The sequence below is a fragment of the Panthera tigris genome, chromosome B2 (assembly GCF_018350195.1).
Source record: "Panthera tigris isolate Pti1 chromosome B2, P.tigris_Pti1_mat1.1, whole genome shotgun sequence".
Taxonomy (NCBI): Eukaryota; Metazoa; Chordata; class Mammalia; order Carnivora; family Felidae; genus Panthera; species Panthera tigris.
Genome location: NC_056664.1, coordinates 104731722 through 104756232, shown reverse-complemented (window position 1 = coordinate 104756232; position 24511 = coordinate 104731722). Strand labels below are relative to the sequence as shown.

At 33.6% G+C, this 24511-nt stretch overlaps 1 protein-coding gene across 4 annotated transcripts in view; it reads right to left on the bottom strand.

The window, feature by feature from the left end:
• KPNA5 (karyopherin subunit alpha 5) overlaps nucleotides 1-24511 on the bottom strand; it is a 55114-nt gene that overhangs the window by 11851 nt on the left and 18752 nt on the right. For 3 of the 4 annotated variants that reach the window (XR_006217834.1, XM_042987058.1, XM_042987059.1), the window contains exons 8-13: nucleotides 20652-20751; nucleotides 14599-14762; nucleotides 12133-12211; nucleotides 10387-10512; nucleotides 9677-9804; nucleotides 6494-6672 (exon numbers count right to left, since the gene is read on the bottom strand). Coding sequence is in view for 3 of the 4 variants with exons in the window: in XM_042987058.1 (XP_042842992.1) it covers nucleotides 6494-6672; nucleotides 9677-9804; nucleotides 10387-10512; nucleotides 12133-12211; nucleotides 14599-14762; nucleotides 20652-20751 (776 nt within the window). In the remaining variant the exon portion in view is untranslated. Of the gene's footprint in view, nucleotides 1-2445; nucleotides 3391-6493; nucleotides 6673-9676; nucleotides 9805-10386; nucleotides 10513-12132; nucleotides 12212-14598; nucleotides 14763-20651; nucleotides 20752-24511 lie in introns of those variants that run through there. The other variant, XM_007078691.3, reaches the window with a different exon arrangement.

Here is a 24511-nt window from a genome sequence, read left to right as displayed (position 1 = left end):
TTTAGTTAGACAAGAATATCCTCCCTTCATCCCACACCCCAGTCAGAATTTAAAGACACATTATCCTTTTAGAGCCCTAGCACATTGTCTCCTAATATGTCACATTTCATAAAACAGTAATGCTATGAACTAAAAGAGTAAAGGTTAACAATTACTTTGATTTCAGTTTCACAAGCAGCCAGGAGATTGCTGAATTCAGAACAGCAACAAAAATTCACTAGACTTTGTAGTAGTTACCTTTTCCATAATGCTCCTTCTTAGGAAAAAATATGAAGGCAAAGGTAAGTTTCTTCTAGTCTTTTATTCGACAAATCAACCTTTATCTTGCAAGTAAGTTTTACAGTTACCAAATGATATTATTTCTGTGCCAGCAGATTTTTTTGTTTTTGTTTTTTCAGCTTTTTGTTCTGGTGCTACCAGTAAGTGAACAAAATGACATTAAAAATTAAGTTCTAGGAACACGTTTCAAAATAAAACTTGTTTAAAAACACCAGGCTAGTGAGTCAAATACTTACAAATATAAAACAAGTAAGCATAGTTGCATAGATTAACTAGTAAAAATTCAAATTCAGACAAAATGAAACAATGAATTTAATTAAATCAATGTAAAAGGCTCTTTCAAGTATTTTCTTGTTTTTTTTTTTTTTTGCATTAATGTTGTATGCATTCCCCTTTATAACATGTTTTAATTTTTTTTTTTTTTTTTGGCACAGTTTCTCTTGGATTGAAATATAAGAAGTCTTATTAGGAAAGAAAGTCAATTTTTTTTTCCATAAAGGTCAGTGAAGAATAATGAAAATATATTTTGAAGCATTTTAAAAATTATATTTGAAAGGAGTTGACATATATTAAAAAATTCTAATAACAAAGTATTTGCTAGTCTTGGTTCAATAAAGTCATCACCATGTCAATAGCTGGTCCCAGCTATTAGATACTACTCCTTGCATTCAAATCTAATCAAATCAATTATCCAAGTAACAGATCTAAATATAAGCTTATATTTAGATGCTTATAATATGGTCATATTCTGTATTTAGAGATATAAGGTTTTACTGGCAAAATTTAAAAACTGCCCCCTCAAAGATCATTTTATGTGTGAGGGTGTGTACACACACATATATTATTTTTCCTTTCATAAGAACTACTTTGTTTGAAAGACTTGACTCTGATACTTATTAATATGACTACAGGGTCCTCAAAATAAAAGCAGGCACAGCTGGTTAGTTTATGAATTATACTGCATTATTAAGTTCGGTTGTTACAAAGAGTGGAATACCCTGTCACCTGATACTTAGAACCATCTGTACCACAGAGAAGAGTTTACCTCATAAATTCACCATCAATTTGGTAATCTTTGATATAACTACCCTGTTCTTTTGAATACACATAACACAACAACAACAACAAAAACCTTTTTTTACTCAACTTTATAACTTCCACCACAATAAAAAGGGCACAGATACAATCCTCTACTTAACAATATATAAAAGAGGTTTGGCAGATACAGTCAGCATTATGGACACCATTTAAACCTGTATTTTATATCTGTAGGTTTTAAGTGTCTTGCCAAAAGCACGGTTTCATGATACATAATTTACAAAGTGTCATACTAAGTTTTAAAAGTACTCCTATATACATTTTCTTCTTGTAACATGCCTCTGATTTCCAGCAGAAACATTATAAACGCTATCATAAATGAAATCTTTCTTTACAGAATAGACTATGGATCATATCAAAAATGCTTTAGTTCCCATCTTAAGACAGTTGTATACTAATTTTTAAATAAGTATTTTAGGTATATAATTGGAAATGTAAATAGCCTGCATATAACCATAAATGAAAAGACTGCAGTTCAACAGTACCATATCTGCTTAGAAAGCTCTAACAAGTACAGCACTGTGAGAACAACACACAGACACCATATACATATGTATCTATAAATAAATAGAATTTTCCCATTGAAGCTTTTTTTTTTAAAAGCTTCACAGTTTGAAGAGGTTTTTGCTGTTAATAGGTAAAACAGATACATTATACTGACCGATCTGCTACAAATGTAATCTAATACACTGATTTACAACAAGCAGCGGTATGACCCTCTCTGTATTATGAAAAAAAAATCCCCAATACAGATTTCAACTATATTAAAGAATCCTTAGCAATTTTCACTAGTGTCACCCTTTAGTGTCCAAACATTAAGTGCATATAATAAAATTTAACACATAACAAGGTGATTTCTTCAGGATAATTTTGCCATTCAAGTACCCAAGTTTATTATTACACAAAAAGTGAAACTCTTCAATTACTGCTCTGAAATATCAGAGAAAGAATTACAGTATTATTTTTGCTATGCAGCACTACTTTAGATTCATGATGGCATCTCTATCATGATGCTTTTTAAAATGAAGAGTGAAAAAATAATAAAACACTATTTCAAAAATGGTAGCATATTTGGTCAAAATACAAAATATAATAATATTAATAGCATTTGTATGTTAAAAACAAATATTTAAATGTTGTGTAATCATTTTAATGTGTTCAACATGAAGAACAGCTTTTCTCTTCACAATTGCCACATTTTAATTGATTATCAGTACAATACTTCTATGTTTTATAAATAAATTTTACAGGTTTTCTGTTGTAACTTTTTTTTTTTTTTTTGCAAAGTATAGCCTACAGCACAGTGATTTATAATTTAAGGTAACAGATATTTTCACATTCTAATTTAGCTTTTACACTATTTCATGCTTCTGAAGCTTTTTTGTTTTTGCTTCAAGATAGAGGTAGATTTAATAGATTGGGCATGTCAGACTTACTGCCAGAATGCAATTCTGCTAATGCAAAACTGCTAATGCGCAGTTTCCAAGATGCTAGAAAAAATTCAGAACCATTATGTAATACTTTACCAAAGTTCTCCTTTTCAAGCTTAAGTTATTAAATAATTTTATATGTATTTAATTGTTCACAAGTAGATACAAAAAATAGATAAAACAACAGAAACACAAATACAGGTACACCAAAATAAAAACAAAACTATAACAAAAGATTGCATCCGAATGGAAACTTTTGTTTTGCTTTTTAAAAGTGCATCAACTTTTTCTTTTCTGTTCTAAGTAAAAACACACCAAACATTCCTACTGACACTGTAACAAAGAAGAGATATCTGAAACTACCCTTTTTAGCCATTAATTTTTCCCCCACCAAGTTAAAGTTGAAACCCTTCCATTGGTGCTTCCTGCTGCTGAAACACGAACTGTTGTTGATTTTCATCCACCTGAGGTACAATGCTGGGATCATCTTCTTCTACACCAAAGTAATGTTCAATCAGATCAAAAGCCTTTTGGTAAATTTCCTGATTTTCATGGCTTTGCAGAAATTCAATTTTATCCAGACCTATTATATACATATATATAGAAAATTGTTACACAGGTTTCAACATAAATTTGAACCGAAATAATGAATCCACAGCATCTGTCAGTTCACTAGCAATGGGGCTGTTATTTTTATCTAATTTTTGCATATACTGATAGCTAACACCATTTATGCTTTAAACTTTAAGAATGAGAGCATGAGGCAGTGCGGTATGAGGAAGCAGCACAGGCCTGGGGGTAAAAACATCACAGTCTTCACTCTGCTAGCTGTGTGATTTTGCCCAAATAGTTTGGTTCCTTTGTAATTTAGTGTCTCAATTTTAAAATGACAGTTTTAGATTATGTAAATCCACAGGTCCTTTCCAAAGTAATTATGCTAAATAAAAGGCACAAAAATGGAAAGCATCAAAACAAAAACACACCAAAAGGTGAGCAAACTAACACACACACATTATCTCAGAGAATGAACCAGAAGATACCAATATGGAATGAATACTATTTGCAAATCCAGTGCATCTATTATATAATTTACCAAAAGTACAACCTATAAGTGAAACTGAAAATGTCTATTTTTACAAGATAAGCAGAATCTACAGCACTTCATTTCATTGCTTCCAAGAAAAACAATCTACACACAAGTCTCAGTGATACTGAAAATCTTTTTCATTTGATTACAGATGAACCTCTTCAATTGTATTATTACAGGATAGTATTGGAAATACTAGCCAGAGCAATTATGCAATGAAAAGAAATTAAAGGCATCTAATTCAAAAAGGAAGAAGTAAAACTATCACCATTTGCAGATGACATGGTTTTATAATAGAAAATCCTAAAGACTCCACCAAAAAAATAGTTAAAACTAATCAATGAATTCAGTAAAGTAGGAGGATACAAAAACAGTGCAAAAATCTACTGCATGTCTATAAATTAATAACAAACTATTAGAAAGTGAAATTTAAAAAATAATCCCATTTACAAGTGCATCAAAATGAATAAAATTCCTAGGAATACATTTAACCAAGGAGGTAAAAGACCTGTGCACTGAAAACTATAATGAAAGAAACCGAAGACGACACAAATCAATGGAAAGATATTCTGTGCTCATGGGTTGGAAGAATTAGTACTGTTAAAATGTCCACACTATCCAAAGCAATCTACAGATTCAATATCATCCATATCAAAATTCCAATGGTACTTTTCACAGAAACAGAACAAACAATCCTAAAATTTGTACTGAACCACATAAAACCCCAAATAGCCAGATGCAATCTTAAAAACAACAAAGCTGGAGGCATTATACTCCTGGATTTCAAACTATATGACAAAGCTATAATAATCAAAACTTAGTTGCATAAAAACACATCAATGGAACATAATAGAGAGCCCAGTAAGAAACCCATATATAACATCAATCAGATTACAACAAAGGAGCAAAGAATGTAACATACAATGGGAAATAATAATCTTTTCAAAAAAACAGTGTTGGGGGGTCGCCTGGGTGGCTCAGTGGGTTAAGTGACCAACTTCGGCTAGGTCATGATCTCACAGTTTGTGGGTTCAAGCCCCATATCAGGCTTTGTGCTGACAGCTTGGAGCCTGTTTCAGATTCTGTGTCTCCTTCCTCTGCCCTCCCCTGTACTCTTTCTCTCCCTCTCTCTCTCTCAAAAATAAATAAACATAAATAAAATGGTGCTGGGAAAACTGGAAAGCTACATACAAAAGAATGAAACTGGGCCACTATCTTATACCACACACTAAAACAAACCCTGAATGGATTACTTGAATGTAAGATCTGAAATTCTAAAACTCCCAAAAGAAAACACAGCTGATAAACTCTTTGATATCGGTCTTGGCAATTTTTGGATTTAACACCAAAAGCAATGGCAACAAAAGTCAAAATAAACACGTGAAGTTACATCAAACTAAAACGCAAGGTTACTGTTCCTTGCGTACAGCAAAAGAAGCCATCAACAAAATGAAAAGACAACCTACAGAATAGGAGAAAATATTTAAAAATCATATACTTTAAGGAGTTAATACCCAAAATATATAAATAACTCATAAAACTCAACACCAAAAACAAACCATCTGGTTAAAAAATAGGCAGAGGATCTGAATAGATGTTTTTCCAAAGAACACAGATATCCAACAGGTTGAAAAGGTGCTCAACCTCACTAATCATCAAGGAAACATAAATAAAAACTGCAATGAAATATCAGCTCACATCTGTTAGAATCAGTTCTCAAAGACTAGAAATAACAAGCACTGATGTGAAGAGAACAGGACCCTGGTGCATTGCTGGTAGGAATGTAAGCTGATGCAGCCACTATGGTAAACCGTGTAGAGGGTTTGCAAAAAATTAAGCTACTCAAAAAAAAAAAAAACCAAAAAAAACCCACCATATAATTTAGCAATTCCTTTTCTGGGTATTTATCCAAAGAAAACAAAAACACTAACTAGAAAAGATACCCACACCCCCATGTTCACTGCAGCACTATTTACAGTGGCCCAGATATATAAACAACCTAAGTATTTACTGATGGAAGAGGAATTAAAAAATTGTGGTATACATGCATATAATAAAATATTATTCAGCCATAAAAAGAATGAAATCTTGCCATGTGCGACACGGATGGACCTTAAGGGCATTATGCTAAATAAAATAAGTCACACAAAGAAAGACGAATACCATGTGATCTCACTTATATGTCAAATCCAAAAATACAAAAACAAATGCCAAGCTCCTAGAGGCAGAGAACAAACTGGTGGTTGCCCGTGAAGAAGTTGGCAAAATAGGTATGAAGGAGGTCAAAAGGTACAAACTTCCAGTTATAAATAAGTCATGGGAATATAGTGTACAGTATGGGAACTATACAGTTAAGAATATTTTATTACATATTTATTAAGTTGCTAAGAGAGTAAATCTTAAAAGTGCTCATCACAAGAAAAAATCTTTATACCTATGTACAATAATGGTTGGTAACTAGACTTACTATGGTAATCATTTTGTAGCATATACAAATATTGAATCATTATCTTGTATACCTAAAACCAACATAATGTTAAACAGCAATTAAAAACAAAAAGAATTGACTATAATGATAAATTTTGAACTGACTGCTTACCATATGCTTCTTCAATGAGAGCACAGTATGGATTAATGCCTATTCCATTTTGCTTAGATTCTTGTTCTCCAAGACGTAGAATATTTTCAAGTCCATTTAAAGCCACTTGGACTATTTTAGAATCCATAACAGTCAATAGGTCACAAAGGGGTTTAATGCAACCTAAGGCTACCAAATACCTTCAGAGTAATTAAAAAAAAAAAAAAAGTAGAGGAAAAAAATTTTAAAAAGACTTAAATATTTACAACAACGATAGGAAAATATTCTTTAGTGAAATGTTACATAAACAATTAAGAAAAGTACTAATATATAAACTCAAACATGAAAACATTTAAATATTCATCTACATAGGAACCCGAAACTTCTTTTTACTCTCCTACTCTCATTTAACATAATTAGCCATAAATGATATTACAAATATTACAAAAAGATACACATAAGCAAGTTGGTACTTGGGTCTGTTTTTGCATGGCAATATGAATACTAAGAATAGTGGCTTCAAGGTGCTTTTTTTTCTTTTTTTAAAGGTGAGTCTATGTACACATATCAGGGTCGCATGGGAGTATGCAGAAATGGAGAGGGAAAAGGGACATTTAAATCAAATTTCCCACAAAAACAATTGTAGCTGATGTTCTAAGGTATCTCCTGTGTTTCAGAAGCACAGAAGGCTTCTAGGAGCAAAACAGGCTCTGTTGTGAATAATTTTAACATAATATTCACAAAAGTTATTCCACTCATTTTTTAATACTTTGTCCTTTTCTAGTTTTTATTAGCTCTTTTCCATTCTCTATAAAATAAAGTAACTGATTTATTCACTTGGCAAAACGTCCACTAAGCATAAAGGAAAAAAGCATGTGCAGAAGCCAGAATGCATGACTTCAAGGGCCAAATCCACTCCTTATTAGTTATGTGACTTTGAGTGACTGCTCTGTGCCTCAGTTTCCCCATCTTTAAATGGGGATAATAACAGTACCAAGCTCAGAGTGTTGCTGTAAAAATACAGTTAAGAATTCAATAAAGTTAGTTTCCACTCTCTTTTTTTATTTTTTTTATTTTTTTATTTTTTTTTAACGTTTTATTTATTTTTGAGACAGAGAGAGACAGAGCATGAACAGGGGAGGGTCAGAGAGAGGGAGACACAGAATCTGAAACAGGCTCCAGGCTCTGAGCTGTCAGCACAGAGCCCAACGCTGGGCTCGAACTCACGGACCGTGAGATCATGACCTGAGCCGAAGTCGGCCACTTAACCGAGTGAGCCACCCAGGCACCCTCACTCTCTTTTTTTAAAAAATGTATATACCTTCACTAGAGCACTCACTTGCCATATACTATACTAAAATTGATCAATATATTTGTTGAATGAATATCTCATAGAGGTATGAAGTTAAAGGACATAAAATACATGAAAGTATCTGATATACTCCTGACACTCAGTAACTGAAATGATGTAGCACAACAACTGGCAATATCAGATATTCAATAAATATTAGTGGTATGCATGCTGAAATTAATCTAAGATCTCTTCTGATATATGTAGAATTAATGAAATGGTGAAAATGGTTAGAAAAATAATCACCTTGGTTTGGACACTTGATTCACACTAATAAATCTAATTACATATGGACGACATAATAATGAATATAAACTGAAAAAACACAACTATTTATAGGTGAACAAAGAAACTTTAGTACCCAAAGCACATAAAAATAATATTAGTATATAAAAAATGCAAGCTAGAACAAAGGAAAGATCTTGTTTTATTACTGCTTATATTCATAACATAATGAAATGGAAATGTAATGAAACAAGTAGAATGGAAAATAAAAAGGAGAGATGTTATCAACATGTAGAAATATAAATCTAAGACAGCAAGATATAGTACAAGTGTAGGCAATGATAGACAAAACCTTCTCAGTGATTTGTAAAGTAGCTAGTAGCCTGACTTCTTTTATAAATTAAGAAATAAATCAAATACTAATTAGAAAATACTTCCTAAATAGGCACTTCAAGAAACCTAAAAAGTCCTGAGTTTCCAGACAAATCCATAGAACAAGAAGATTCTGTAGGAAGTTAGGCTTTTAGACAAGTGCAAAGTAGAACCTTGCTATGGGGGAAAAGAGGGTAAATGCACAAGATAAAAAGAAACTCAAGAATTCTGATCGTAAAAGCTGTGATGATTACACATAATAATGATAACAGCAGCTAATCTTAGTAGAGAATTTAATGTTTAAGCACCATGTTAAGCATTTAAATGTATGAATTACATTTAATTATCAAGATACTACCATAAGTACTATCTGTTAATCAAATTCATTTAAAAAATGAAGAAACTGGGGTGCTTAGGTGGCTCAGTCAGTTAAGTGTCTGACTCTTGGTTTTGGCTTAGGTCATGATCTCACAGTTCGTGGGATTCAGCCCCATCCGTGTTGGGCTCCAAGCTGACAGTGCAGAGCCTACTTGGGATCCTCTCTCTCTCTCTCTCTCTTTGCCTGTCCCCTGCTTGCTGTCTCTCTCAAAATGAATAATTAAATTAAAAAAAAATTAAGAAACTGTGGATTAAACAGGTAAAATGACTTTGTCAAGGTCATGCAACTTTTACTGAGGGAACAGGATTTGAAAGCATCCTGACTTCAAAGCCCAGAGTACCTATTTATGTTGTTAGTAAAATAAACAAGTAAATAAACAATAAATGGCTTAGATTCAAAAAGTTATCATAAAAAAGAAAGAAAGAATACTAGTAATGAAAAATAAAAGATACCATCCATAGATAAGGCTAATAACCAGTCAGGAGAACATTACTATACAAACAAATGTCTATTTCAATGTATTTTAGATAAGGGATGCTCAAATTCATTAGCCATTTCTATATAATAAAGTTACATGTATGTGACTTTAATGGTCTAAAAAAATTTGCAAATTAATATAGACTGTTCTTTTTCAGATTTTTAATCTCTGATTTTTTAAATACAGTCTGTCAAAGAGAATGGTGTTAATTATCCTTTAATGAAAAAAAAAACCTGTGAATGAATATACCTAATGTAACAAATGCTTTCATTTCACATTAAAATGCTTACTAACTGATTTAGAAATAATGTTTTAGTTTCATCAACAAATAAAATGTATTTAGTACTTCATTTAGTTCTATTGACATTTTAAAAAATATCAAAAAAATTTTTATCATACCTTACTTGTTCTGGAGTGCCTCCTGATGTTGCATTAGTTATAGCCCAAGCTGCTTCTTTTCTGGTGCGAAACTCTGCTTTCTGAAGAATCTCAATCAAAACAGGAAAAATATTTGCATCTATAACAGCCTGAGGAGGAAAAATGATACAGCATAATCAATGCAAATACTGTTTTAAACATATTAGTAAGTGGAGAGACTCGTTGGTTTTAAAATGTCAGGCTTTTTGGAAATACCTCTGATAATCTTTCTAATCTTTCAACAAACTTTCATGATTGGAGAATATATTAACAGAATATTAATTTTAAATATGAGAAGTACAAGGTGGATAATTTATCAAAATGGATAATTTTTGACTCAAGAAGCTTGGTAAGATCCTAATAAATCACTACTTAAAAGCTTAGAAAGGAAGATCACTACCTATTTAAAACTAATATAAATCCATCCTTTTTAAAGAGTAGCCATATGTGCCAGCACTGTGGGCAATTTTATACACGCACGCACACACACACACACACACACAATTCCTCACTAGACTCCTACAAATTAATGTTATTATTTTAGAGGAGAAAAGGCTATGTTCTTTAAAATACTTTTCAAGATCTTTTTAAGTAACTCACTAAAAAAAAAAAAAATCACTGGTAAAATGCTGACTTTTGTCCACACTGACTTATGAAATCTTGCTGTTTTCTTAGATCTGAAAGGTATTTACCTGAATCTGAGCTCTATTTCCAGCAGTGATATTAGAAACAGTCCAGCAGGCTTCTTTTCTGATTGATTCCTTTGGGCTACTCAACAAGTGTAAGAGACACGGTAATGCAGAGCAATTCAAAATTACCTAAAACAAAAATCAGAAATGGAAACAAAGTTTTATGACAAAAACAATAACAAAAAACAAAACAAATGAAAAAAATCCACACAAAAATATACTAATGATTTAATTTAGAAATATAAAAACCACTCTGAAAAACTAAATTGGGAAAAAAGGGATTCCTTTCAAAGTAAAACTTAGGTTTTTGCTATCTTCTACCCTCCCTCTTTGCCAAATCTGGTCTAATGCAGGTGCAGAAAGTGCCCTTGTCAAACCACCAAAATGCGAATTAGCAGTACATTCAGCGGTGTGCCCTTCAAGTTTAGGAATGCACTCAAGAGTTCAACTGATACAACAATTTGAAGAGAGATTTAGTGACTGGCCAGTATCCGACCCCTAGTTTTACCAAATGAGATGATGGGAAAAAAAAAATCAAACAGGTCGAAAGTACCTGATTCTATAAATGTAAAAAACCTCAATGTCTACAATAAGGTAATTTTTTTTCATTAAAATGTTTATTCCACTTTTCTTTTATAAAATAGTATGTTCTGCTTTGTCTCTTTACATTAATTCCATGCCATAATTATGTTCCTATTTTCAAAATACCCACAATCATTTGCATTAAATTTACTTGGTGAAAAATGCATGAAGCAGTATATGAAAATTCTGCTGAAGACTGTATGTTTAAAAGGGCATTCTCATTTAAAGAGCTATTTCAAATTAGAAACTATCAATTACTAAGAATTACCTATTTAATAACTAATGTGTAAGTACCTAAATAGGACTTGAATAAATTAAAACTGAAAGACAATATGTAAATTAGAATAAAATTTATTTAATGGTGGCAAAGGAGAGCTGAATGTGTTACAGAGTTTAAGGTCCTATCTTCAAAAAAGACTGCCCCAGATGTAATCTTGACATCACACCTTTTTTTTGGTATGTCACCATTCTCCAAAAGACAGACAGACACAGACACATGTAGTTACTAATCCGGGAAATGTTTCCTTCCATTCTCATAATCTAGATCTTCAATCTACTAAAAAAGGCCCTCCCATTTCTAACCAATCTCCTTCTAACCTGTTTATAATCAATCACTCTCTCCCTGATAGTTCCTCTTCCAGTCAACCTTATTGTCTCTTAAACACAATTCATACATCTACTTCTGTACCTATGGTCATATAAATCTCTTCTGGTTTACTCAAATTCTTCTCCATCTTTAAAATACAGTTTAATTACAACTCCGTTATGGAATCTACAAAGATTTCTCAGCACAGTGATCTCTTCTTAAAATTTTTTATCACATTTACTGACCAATCAGCTCTCGTCAAACATATACTAAACTTGGGCAATTTACTTTGTTTTAATATGTATTTTCTCCTCAATTTTATCATAAATCCCTCAAGAGCCTACCTTCTATCTTATACTTCTTTACATCAATATATATATATCTAGGATAGTGCTTTCACACAGAGGTATTTGAGGTTAATCACTTATTACCAAGAATATGCTTATTACCATTACATTGTAGATGTCTATATAGTTGTGGCAATGCTAAAGTCTTGATTAATATGTAACCAAGTAGTATGAAACTAGGTAAATTTCTTAAAATCCATTATGTTAACAATTTATATTAAAGTCTGAACTCACCTGTGTTTGAATATCATCACCAGTCACAATATTACCAACTGCTCTTAATGCAGGTGAAACAACTTTATAATCATTGTGCCTAAAAATAATAAAAATACCAACTTACATGATATATGAGAGTTAAAATTTACCCAAAAAATGCAAAAATAGTACAAAAATACCTGTATACTCTTTACCCAGAAATCCCATTCAAGTTCCACTAGTTACCCCAGTAACACCTTTGTAATAAAGAATCTAATCCAGGATTATGTATTACACCCAGCTGTCATGTCTCTAGTCTCTTTCAATACAAAAAAGTTCCTATTTTTTTCTTTATGATCTTGACATTTTTGATGATCATAAGCCAGTTATCTGTTTTTCCTCCAATGTATCCTCATGATTAAGACACAGATCACCTACTTTTAGCTGGGACATCACAAATGCTATAGTCTTTTCATTACATAGTATAGCATCTGACACCTGTTTTTTCTACAATAGTGGTGCAGAACTCCAGTCAATTAGCATGATGTTTGTCAGATTTCTCCTCTTTAACATTACTGTTTTTCCCTTTATAATTAATATTTTGGAGAGGATATACTTTTATACTATGTAAAATCCCATTCCTTATCCCACTTTTACCACTACTTTCACCATTTCTTGATGTGTATTGTTTGAATTATTATTCATATTGTTGCCAATGATGATTTTCTAATACCATTATTTCAACTGTATGTCTTTTCTACTTTATCTATTGATCTACCTACTTATTTTAGTATGGACTCATGGACTCCTATTTTATTCAATACGTTAGTTTGGTTCTTGTTAATGAAGACTAGTAAAAACCAAGATTTTGTGTGTTCAGCTTTTTAATATAGATGTATCTCTACTCCCAGGCTCTTTAAGAGGATAAACACACACACACACACACACACACACACACACACATTTATTTCTACATCTCTTTATGTTAAAAGCCATGAGTTCACATTCAAATCTCCAGTTCTAATCTAATACCACAAGATTATTCTGGCTTTCCTCCCTTCCATATTTGTATTTCCATTCTCTTAGAATAAGAAACTGGAGGGGCGCCTGGGTGGCGCAGTCGGTTAAGCGTCCGACTTCAGCCAGGTCACGATCTCGCGGTCCGTGAGTTCGAGCCCCGCGTCAGGCTCTGGGCTGATGGCTCGGAGCCTGGAGCCTGTTTCCGATTCTGTGTCTCCCTCTCTCTCTGCCCCTCCCCCGTTCATGCTCTGTCTCTCTCTGTCCCAAAAATAAATTAAAAAAAACGTTGAAAAAAGAAAAGAAAAAAAAAAGAATAAGAAACTGGCTTCTTTTATCATAATCTCCCCACACATAACCAATCTTCTGATCTGGCTAGGCTGTTATCCATCATTTGTTGGCTCCAAACCTTGTTCCAGCCTGCTTGCTCTTCTGGTCTAATGGGTGCCACCCTCAAGCTTGAGCCCTGATACCCCCATTAGATGTTGTCCTCAGACTGGAGCCACAACCCCTTATCAGACCTCTCTTCTTTGTACTGTCTGCCTTGTTTGTTTTTTTGACAAAAGGAAGGAATATAGTAAATCTTTTTTTAAAAAAAGGATACAGAAACCATCTTGAAAATTATATATATATATATATATATATATATATATATATATATATAACATATATGTGTGTGTGTGTGTGTGTATATATATATATACATATATATACATATATATATATATATATACATATATATATATGTATATATATGTATATATATATATTTTTTTTAGAGCAAGAGAGGAAGCAGGGGAGGGGCAGAGGAAGAGAGAGAAAGAATCCTAAGCAGGCTCCAAACTCAGCACAGTGCCCAACAAAGGGCTTGATCCCACGACCCTGGGATAATGATCGGAGCTGAAATCAAGAGTCAGATGCTCAACCAATTGAGCCACCCAGCCACTCCAAGAAACTATCTTTTTAAAACAAGTTGTCTTACAAGTTTTTAACTTCTTTTATAGAAAATATATTCTTTTTAAAGAAGGTAGCAATAACAGCCCAGCAAGAGAAATACTAACACAAGTGAAATACTAAATGTTTTCATTACATGGACTTTTACATAAGTTAGCTATTGTAATGAACAATTAACTAGATTACAGGTTCTGTAAGAACAAGTACTGTGTTCTATACTTCATTAACAATATCTTGTACAACACTAGAGGCAATAGGAATTCCATATATACCTGCTGAATTAAATCCCTCCCACTCATTAAGAGATTAAAATTAATGAAATATATTAATGAAATGATTAGTTCCAACTAGAGGATATGAGATGCAAATTTAAGCATTATAGCTTTTCAGCATTATAGCTGTTCTGAAAAGTGGGGTTGATGGCTTTTTAATCCTTCCTGAAGATGGTGACTCTTGAGATATTTACAAGGCCATTACTCTAACTACTAGACTTAATACACAATCATACAATTATTTATCATAAATTATAGTTACATCAAAAGTTCCACCAATCTTCGACAGACTCCAGAATCAATGACTGCTTGAATTTTATCATTGGGTCCATCAGAGAGATAAGAAAGGGCCCAGCACACATCTGCTAATACATCTGGGTCACTGCTAAACAATAATCGTGACAAGACATTTAAGCAAGGTGAAACCTGGAAGAAAAGAAAAGAGCTAATATTTAACAATTTTCTCTAAGACCAAGTTTCCTTAGGCAAATGCAGAAACTCATTTTAAAACAAAAATTTAATAATACAAAAGTACCAGCGAAATTAACACATTCTATTATTTTAAAATTATGATCAGATATATGAACATATAATTATTTCCAATTAATCTTAAATAAGATATGTGGTAATTTAAAGCTTTTTAGGGTAATGAAATACATATTTGAGATGCTCTATGTTTAAATCATACACATACACACCCAAAAAAGGCATATCAAAACAGAGGGAAGTAAAAATGTTAAAAGTGTCTAATATAATAATCATGGAATATGATACAACATAAATGAATCTCAACCTACTCATCATATGTACATTATTGGAAATAAACCTAATAACAGTTGAGGATTAAAGGTGTAGAAAATACAAAAAGAAATCTGAAAGGTTTTTAAATGGAAGTCACTACTAAACTCTACTTCTTAATGTAATGAAACCCTGAATCTTCAATTAAACACACACACACACACACACACACACACACACACACACACACACCAGAGACTTAAGCCCTCTAGCATTAATATTACAACTAATTAGCTGTGCAATCAGCACATCACTTCATCTCTGAGACTCAGTTTCCAATTCTGTGAAACAAAGGCTGAATTAGATAAATTTATGATCTTTCCTTTCTTAGGTCAGACAGACCTAGATTCATTAGCTGTGTGACCATGGGCAAATTACCTAACATCTCTGAAACCCATTTTCTTCATTTATAAAACAGGAATAACACAGTCCTGTTAAATTATAAGAATGCACATAGCATCTTAGAATAGTGCTGGCATATAGTAAGCACCGAGACTGAGATGTTGGTTGACTCTTTTTATTGCCATGATCAGTATTGATTCTATATTCCTTAAAGTTTTTTTTTTAATGTTTGTTTATTTTTGAGGGAGAAAGAGAGAGCATGCATGTACACACACACATAAACCACACACAGGGGTGGGCAGAGAGAGGGAGACAGAATCCTAAGCAGGCTCCAGGCTGTCACGGCGGAGCCCCGACGCAGGGCTCAAACTCATGAACCGTAAGATCATGACCCGAGCTGAAATCAAGAGTCAGACACTTAACCAACTGAGCCACCCAGGCGTCCTTGAAGTTTGTTTTGTTTTGTTTTGTTTTATCAGCAACCTAAAGTATCCCTTCTATCTCAGAAAAGGGCTGTATGCTAAATTTAGATATGCTACAAAAAAAAGAGTAATGATAGCTTTTTCATGCTTAGTATTTTATGTTTATTCAAAAAAAATTTTTTTTAAATGTTTACTTATTTTTTGAGAGAGAGAGAGAGAGAGAGAGCGAGCAGGGGAAAGACAGAGAGAGATGGAGACACAAAATCCGAAGCAGGCTCCAGGCTCCAGTTGTCAGCACAGAGCCCAAGACACGGAGCTCGAACTCATGGACCGTGAGATCATGACCTAAGCCGAAGTCAAACGCTTAACCAACTGAGCCACCCAGATGCCCCTCATGCTCTAGTATTTTAGATGAATTTTCTCTTTACCTTGATTTTAAAGACTGCCAGGACATAAACTATAACCTTCTAAAAATACTTATCAATGTTCTCTGCTGGGCCGTCTCCTGTAAGGATGACCCTAGGGCCCTGGAACAAGAAATAGTTTCTTTACAAAATAGATGTGTTTGTAAGTTAGTAAAACAAATCTGCACAACTGGATCCTTCCTGAACAATCATGCCTTCACCCTTGCCAACCACCTTCTCTTCCTTGAACAGAGAAATGTGTAAATTATTTTTAAAGCAAATATAAATTTTTGAGTTAAAAAATTCAGCATAGCTAATCCATATCTTTGTACTGACTTAAAAAACAGTGAAGTACTACATATTTTTAAAGGACGCAAAATAAAATTATTTCTGATTCACTGTCTTCTCAGAACAAGGAAAAGAAGAAAGAGAAATACAAATTCTATCTCTGAGGAGTGCAGTGGACATCGGTAATCCTGCCCGTAATATATAGGGGACACGATTATAAATGAGGAGGGAAAGGTGGCACCTCAATGCCTGGAGAGGTAGCTACCAATAAGAAGGAAGCTTAAAAAAAAAAAGAAGAAGAAAGCTAATTTATCATCCAACTATCATCCCAAAGATCTCTAGAATCAGAGGTACCAGGTATCACAGAAAACACAGAAGAGGAACGGTGTTAAAACAGAAAGAGCTTAAAAATCTAAATGGGAAACAGGTTAGACTCTGGGTCCCTACCATATAGGTAGGTGTCTAATATTCTCAATGCTACCAAAGACTAGAGGTTTATTTTAAGGAGAAGCTGAACAACAAAAAGTGAACTACAGAAACTGAACTTTGGGGTATCAGGCATAGACAAGGTTGAAATAAAGCACAGGATCAGAAATTCCAGAGTAAAAGTTTACATACTAACTGAAGAAATCCTCTAGCTGTCTTCCAATACCCAATTCTCACATCTCCAGTAGTATTATCTATACACCACACCTCAACCCAATCTATTTACTTTCCAGCAGGAGACTGGAAAATCGTCTCTGGAGACAGTATGATCTCAGAAAGCATACTGAAATTTGGAGTTCCTCAGAGAAAACATGGTTTTGCTGTCCAATTACTCTGTAATGAAGTCCATGAAATGATGAGTCTAAACACCCACCTATCTACCCATTTTCCATTTAGCTTTTACTGCCTGCTTCCTAAGTATGTCCAGAGTACCCAAGACCACCAGTTAAATGAGGAGATCCCCCAGTAAAAATGAGACTAAGACAAACAAACCATAAACAAAACAAAAACATACAAAAAAACAGAGACACCAGAAAAAATAAAAGCTCAAAAAAACTGTAAATCCTCACAGATACACAATTTGCTAGGTCCATAAAAGAAGCTTATAGAAGAAGTCTATATAAAAATGAGCAGAAAAAAAAAAAATCTTGAAAATATAAAATATGATTGTAAAAATAAAAATTTCAAAAAAAGTCAACAATACAGGAAAAATCTCTCATAGAAAAATCACAGAAAATGTACGCAACAAAAGTCTTAAGCCCTTTTAACGTGAATTACACTATAAGCTTGGGATATATAAGTAAACAAGAAGAGACAAAGATTCCTAACTCTAAGGAGTTTATATTTTAATGGAAGATTTTTTTAAATTAATATATGTAAAAAATTTTAAAAACACATACTATGTTAAAGGATGCTGAGGAAAAAAATTAGATTAAAATGTGGAAGTCAGTGGCTGGAGGCAGTGACAGATTACATTATTATACACAGTAATCAGAGTAGAGCTCATGGAAAAGGTGATTTATAAGCAAGCAGTTAAGGAAGAAAAGGGAATTAGGTACATATTAAGCAGATACTAAGCATTAAGTTGTAGGCCAATGGTTCTCAAAGTGTGGTCCATGGACCCCTGGAGGATTCCTGAAACTTTCAGGGGGCTCTTTAATGCCAAAACCATTTTCATAATTATTCTAACACATAATGGGTCTTTTTCACTTTGTTGACATTTGTACTAAAGCTACAAAAGCAATGGTGGGTAAAACTATCAGTACTTCAGTATAAATCAAGGCAGTAGTGGGGCGCCGGGGTGGCTCAGTCGGTTGAGCATCCGACTTCAGCTCAGGTCACGATCTCGCAATCTCGCGGTCCGTGAGTTCGAGCCCCGCATCAGGATCTGGGCTGATGGCTCAGAGCCTGGAGCCTGCTTCTGATTCTGTGTCTCCCTCTCTCTCTGCTCCTCCCCCATTCATGCTCTGTCTCTGTCTCAAAAATAAATAAAAACGTTAAAAAAAAAAAAAATCAAGGCAGTAGTACCAAAATGTACCACTGATCTTTGAATTTTTTACCTCCACATACTTAGAAGGGGAGAGAAACCCAGTTTCATTTAAGAATTAACTTGTTGAAACAGTTAAAACTACTAATTTTATTAAATCTCAACTCCTGAATACATGTTTTTTTGAATACATTATAAGATGAAATGGGAAATATGCACATACACATATATATACATATAAAATATATTTTAAGGGGCACCTGGATGGCTCAGTAGGTTAAGCAGCTGACTCTTGATTTAAGCTCAGGTCATGATCTCATGGTTCATGAGTTTGAGCCACTTGGGATTCTGTCTCTCCCTCTCTGCCCCTATCCCATTTGTGCACTGTCTTTCCTTCTCTCTCTCAAAAATAAATAAATATATATTTAAAAAAATAATCCAATACTGTTACTAATAGGGAAAAAGGAAAAATCAAACATGGCATTTTAAACTAATTATATATTTACAACTATCTCATAATTATTATTTAAAAATATACACATACAGATCCACACTATTTTAAAAGCAGAGGAAGGCAACAAAACCCCAAATGCTTAAAAGGAATGTATTTTAAAGAAAGAAATTTAAAATGAAAAGCAATGCATAAACCAAAGTTCACGGAGTAAAATCTCAATTAAAGTAGCATTTTTAAGAGGTAAAATAGATTACAATGATTGCTAAAACCATAAATATAATTAGCAAGCAAATTCTACATGCAAGTCTAAACATATAAATAGCTGGTGAAAGATTCACCACCATCAGTTGAATGGACCCTTATCATCTCCTTAGATAAAATATGAACATTTTCTTTCCTTCCAATTCTATAATGATCATGCCAAATAATCAGCTTTTTTATATAGGTTTTTTTCTAAGGCTGTTTGAGGGGTACTTGTGTACCACATAATATTCTTTTCCTTGTATTATACACAGTCCAAATACTCATTTCTTCTTTCACTATTAAAGTGAAAATTATAAAAAATCCTTTTATACTGAATAAGGCCATTGTTGCAACATTGTTTTATAATATGCTTCCTCGAGGAGCTGTGGTACAACTTATGCAAAACTTTTCTAAGATATATATCTATTAAACCAAATTTCTGATTAAAATAATAATTTTGTTCCTCCTTTTAGCATACTTTACAATGCTTTAAACTAGCTCTTTAGTCATATTATGCACTTGTCAACAAACATGGAATAGAATAAGCATAGATGGTAGTATAAGAATTTTATGAACTATGATTGAACCCATAACATGCTATGGGGTGTGGAGAAAGATCAACAGAATCATGGTACCAATGAGATTTTAAAGTCGTGTTGGCAGTTCACATGAAATGTGGCCAAATCACCCATTTTTAAAACTGGAATGGTTAAAGCATAAATGAGAAGGCATACTAATTCATGCATATTTTTGAATAAGGAATTTATTATTTTTTGCCCCCAGAAACGTTATCACTAAATCCACACCAGATTTTGAGCTCTCGTTCCTCTTTAATTAATACTGAATTCAGAAGAAGTATAATGATAGCCCAGAAATTTACCTACATTCTATTTTTTTAACAGCATCTTATTGGTAAGACAATAGAACTAGACTGGGAATTTATTAATAATAATCTACTCTTTTAGCAGAATATGAGGAGATGGGGAAAAAGATATTCTAAACAGATAAAAAGTACACTGGGAAAGCAGAAGCCACCATGGACTAATTACTTTTCAGATTTTACAACTAAGAGTAGACCTGGATGAATTACCTTTACCTTTTTAGGGGCTTCAATTTCCTATAAATGAAAAGGACTAGACTAGTGGATTTCTAAAGTCAACATTAACGTACATAAACAACAAAGTGACAATGGTTGCTGAGGGGCAATCATGAGGTAAAGTAAGAGCAGAAGGGAAACTTCTTTTCCACTGTATATCTCAATATTGTCTGGTCAATAAAGAAAATAATTACCAAAAAAAGGCATAATGTTTCCTTCAATCTCTAAAAATCTATTATAAGGAGATTTAAACATTTACATAGATAGATTCCTTAATTTGTATATTTTATTCATACCTTACTAAAGTTTGGAGGAGGGTTTTTCCCTCTACATAAATTTGAGAGGGCCCATACAGCATTTCTGGTTGTTGTTAGTCTGTTTGAATTTGTTAATAACCTGCCAAAAAAAAAAAAAAAAAAAAAAAAAAAGAAAGAAAGAAAGAAAGAAAGAAAAAAAAGAAAAGAAAAAAGAAAATTGTCACTTTACATTCATTTTTTCTCTTTAGCTATTTTGTATCATAAAGTATAAAAATTCGCAATATATTTCATAAGGTAGTCAAACCCAAGTGGTAAACTAGGAAAGGGGAATTTTAAAAATAATTATATCCCCAGAAATAAAAATATATATCACCACTTTATTTTTAAAAATTGGAATCTATGATCTGAATAGATTTTTACAAGACATAAAACATGTCAAAATAAAGGGTGTCATGGAAAACTGACTCATTTCTATGTACTTTAAAAAGAGTATTGGATTACTTTTTTTTTTACCATGAAAATAATACATTATACTTTTAGGAAGCAAGGTATGTACACAGGGTCAAATCAAATGCAGATCAGCTACTGAGAAGAGATGTTTTGTTCTGAATAGATTGTCTCTCAGTATATTTGATCTGCAACCTGCCACAGCTATACAGAAACTAGGTTTAAAAAAAACAAAACCTCTATTCTGTAGTGACATCAGCAAAAATGGTAGAGAAGTTAACTTTTGCAGCTTGTCCCCCACTAGAAAAAAATATATAAACAACAACAAAAAAATCTGCAAACTTTGTCAGAATCAACTTTATCAGAACTCTTGAAGACAGGGGCACCTGGGCAGCTAAGTCACTTAAGCATCCAACTCTTGGAGTTTCAGCTCAGGTCATGATCTCACAATCAGTGAGATGGAGCCTAACCCCTAGTGGGCATTGCAGTGCTGAGCCTGCTTGGGATTCTCTCTCCCTCTCTGCCCCTCCCCCATTTGCAGCACTCTCTCTCAAAATAAACATTAAAAAAAAAAAAAAAAAAGAAATCCCAAATACAAAATCTAACAGCGTGTGCTGTTAGGAAATAGAAGCAAAACAGCAAAGACACTCCAAACCCAGCACAGAAGAGAAATAATAAAGATCAAAGCAGAAATAAACAATATAGAATCTAAAAAAACTGTAGAGCAGATCAATGAAACCAAGAGTTGGTTTTTTGAAAAAATAAACAAAATTGATAAACCTCTAGCCAGGCTTCTCAAAAAGAAAAGGGAGATGACCCAAATAGATAAAATCATGAATGAAAATGGAATTATTACAACCAATCCCTCAGAAATACAAGCAATTATCAGGGAATACTATGAAAAATTATATGCCAACAAACTGGACAAACTGGAAGAAATTGACAAATTCCTAAGCACTCACAAACTTCCAAAACTCAAACGGGAAGAAATAGAAAATTTGAATAGACCCATAACCAGTGAGGAAATTGAATCAGTTATTAAAAATCTCCCAACAAATAAGAGTCCAGGACCAGATGGCTTCCCTGGGGAATTCTACCAGACATTTAAAGCAGAGATAACACCTATCCTTCTCAAACTGTTCCAAAAAATAGAAAGGGAAGGAAAACTTCCAGACTCATTCTATGAAGCCAGCATTACTTTGATTCCCAAACCAGACAGAGACCCAGAAAAAAAAAGAGAACTATAAGCCAATATCCCTGATGAATATGGATGCAAAAATTCTCAACAAGATACTAGCAAATTGAATTCAACAGCACATAAAATTATTCACCATGATCAAGTGGGATTCATTCCTGGGCTGCAGGGCTGGTTCCACATTCGTAAATCAATCAACGTGATACATCACATTAATAAGATAAGAACCATATGATCCTGTCAATCGTGGCAGAAAAGCTTTTGACAACATTCAGCATCCTTTCTTAATAAAAACCCTCGAGAAACTCAGGATAGAAGGAACACATTTAAACATCATAAAAGCCATTTATGAAAAGCCCACAGCTAATACCATCCTCAATGGGGAAAAACTGAGAGCTTTCCCGCTGAGATCAGGAACACGACAGGGATGTCCACTCTCACTGCTGTTGTTTAACATAGTGTTGGAAGTTCTAGCATCAGCAATCAGACAACAAAAGGAAATCAAAGGCATCAAAATTGGCAAAGATGAAGTCAAGCTTTCACTTTTTGCAGGTGACATGATACTATATGTGGAAAACCTGACAGATTCCACCAAAAGTCTGCTAGAACTGATACATGAATTCAGCAAAGTCGCAGGATACAAAATTAATGTACAGAAATCAGTTGCATTCTTATACACTAATAATGAAGCAACAGAAAGACAAATAAAGAAACTGATCCCATTCACAATTGCACCAAGAAGCATAAAAAACCTAGGAATAAACCTAACCAAAGATGTACAAGATCTGTATGCTGAAAACTATAGAAAGCTTATGAAGGAAATTGAAGAAGATATAAAGAAATGGGAAAAACATTCCGTGTTCATGGATTGGAAGAATAAATGTTGTCAAAATGTCAATACTACCCAAAGCTATCTACACATTCAATGCAATCCCAATCAAAATTGCACCAGCATTCTTCTCGAAGCTAGAACAAGCAATCCTAAAATTTGTATGGAACCACAAAAGGCCCCAAATAGCCAAAGTAATTTTGAAGAAAACCAAAGCATCACAATCCCAGACTTTAGCCTCTACTACAAAGCTGTAATCATCAAGATAGCATGGTACTGGCACAAAAACAGACACATAGACCAATGGAATAGAGTAGAGGCTCCAGAATTGGACCCACAAATGTATGGCAAACTAATGTTTAACAAAGCAGGAAAGAGTATCCAATGGAAAAAAGACAGTCTCTTTAACAAATGGTGCTGGGAAAACTGGACAGCAACATGCACACGAATGAAACTAGACCACTTTCTTACACCATTCACAAAAATAAACTCAAAATGGATGAAGGACCTGAATGTGAGACAGGAAACCATCAAAACCCTAGAGGAGAAAGCAGGAAAAAACCTCTTTGACCTCAGCCGCAGCAATTTCTTACTTGACACATCTCCAAAGGCAAGGGAATTAAAAGCAAAAATGAACTATTGGGACCTCGTGAAGATAAAAAGCTTCTGCACTGCAAAGGAAACAATCAACAAAACTAAAAGGCAACCGACAGAATGGGAAAAGATATTTGCAAATGACATATCAGACAAAGGGCTAGTATCCAAAAATCTATAAAGAGCTCACCAAACTCCATACCCGAAAAACAAATAATCCAGTGAAGAAATGGGCAGAAAACATGAATAGACACTTCTCTAAAGAAAACATCCAGATGGCCAACAGGCACATGAAAAGATGCTCAACGTCACTCCTCATCAGGGAAATACAAATCAAAACCACACTGAGATATCACCTCACGCCAGTCAGAGTGGCCAAAATGAACAAATCAGGAGACTATAGATGCTAGAGAGGATGTGGAGAAACAGGAACCCTCTTGCACTGTTGGTGGGAATGCAAATTGGTGCAGCCACTCTGGAAACAGTGTGGATGTTCCTCAAAAATTAAAAATAGATCTATCTTATGACTGCTAGGAATTTACCCAAGGGATACTGCTAGGAATTTATGCTGATGCATAGGGGCACTTGTACCCCAATGTTTATAGCAGCACTCTCAACAATAGCCAAATTATGGAAAGAGCCTAAATGTCCATCAACTGATGAATGGATAAAGAAACTGTGGTTTACATATATAATGGAATACTACTTGGCAATGAGAAAGAATGAAATCTGGCCTTTTGTAGCAACGTGGATGGAACTGGAGAGTGTGATGCTAGGTGAAATAAGTCATACAGAGAAAGACAGATACCGTATGTTTTCACTCTTATGTGGATC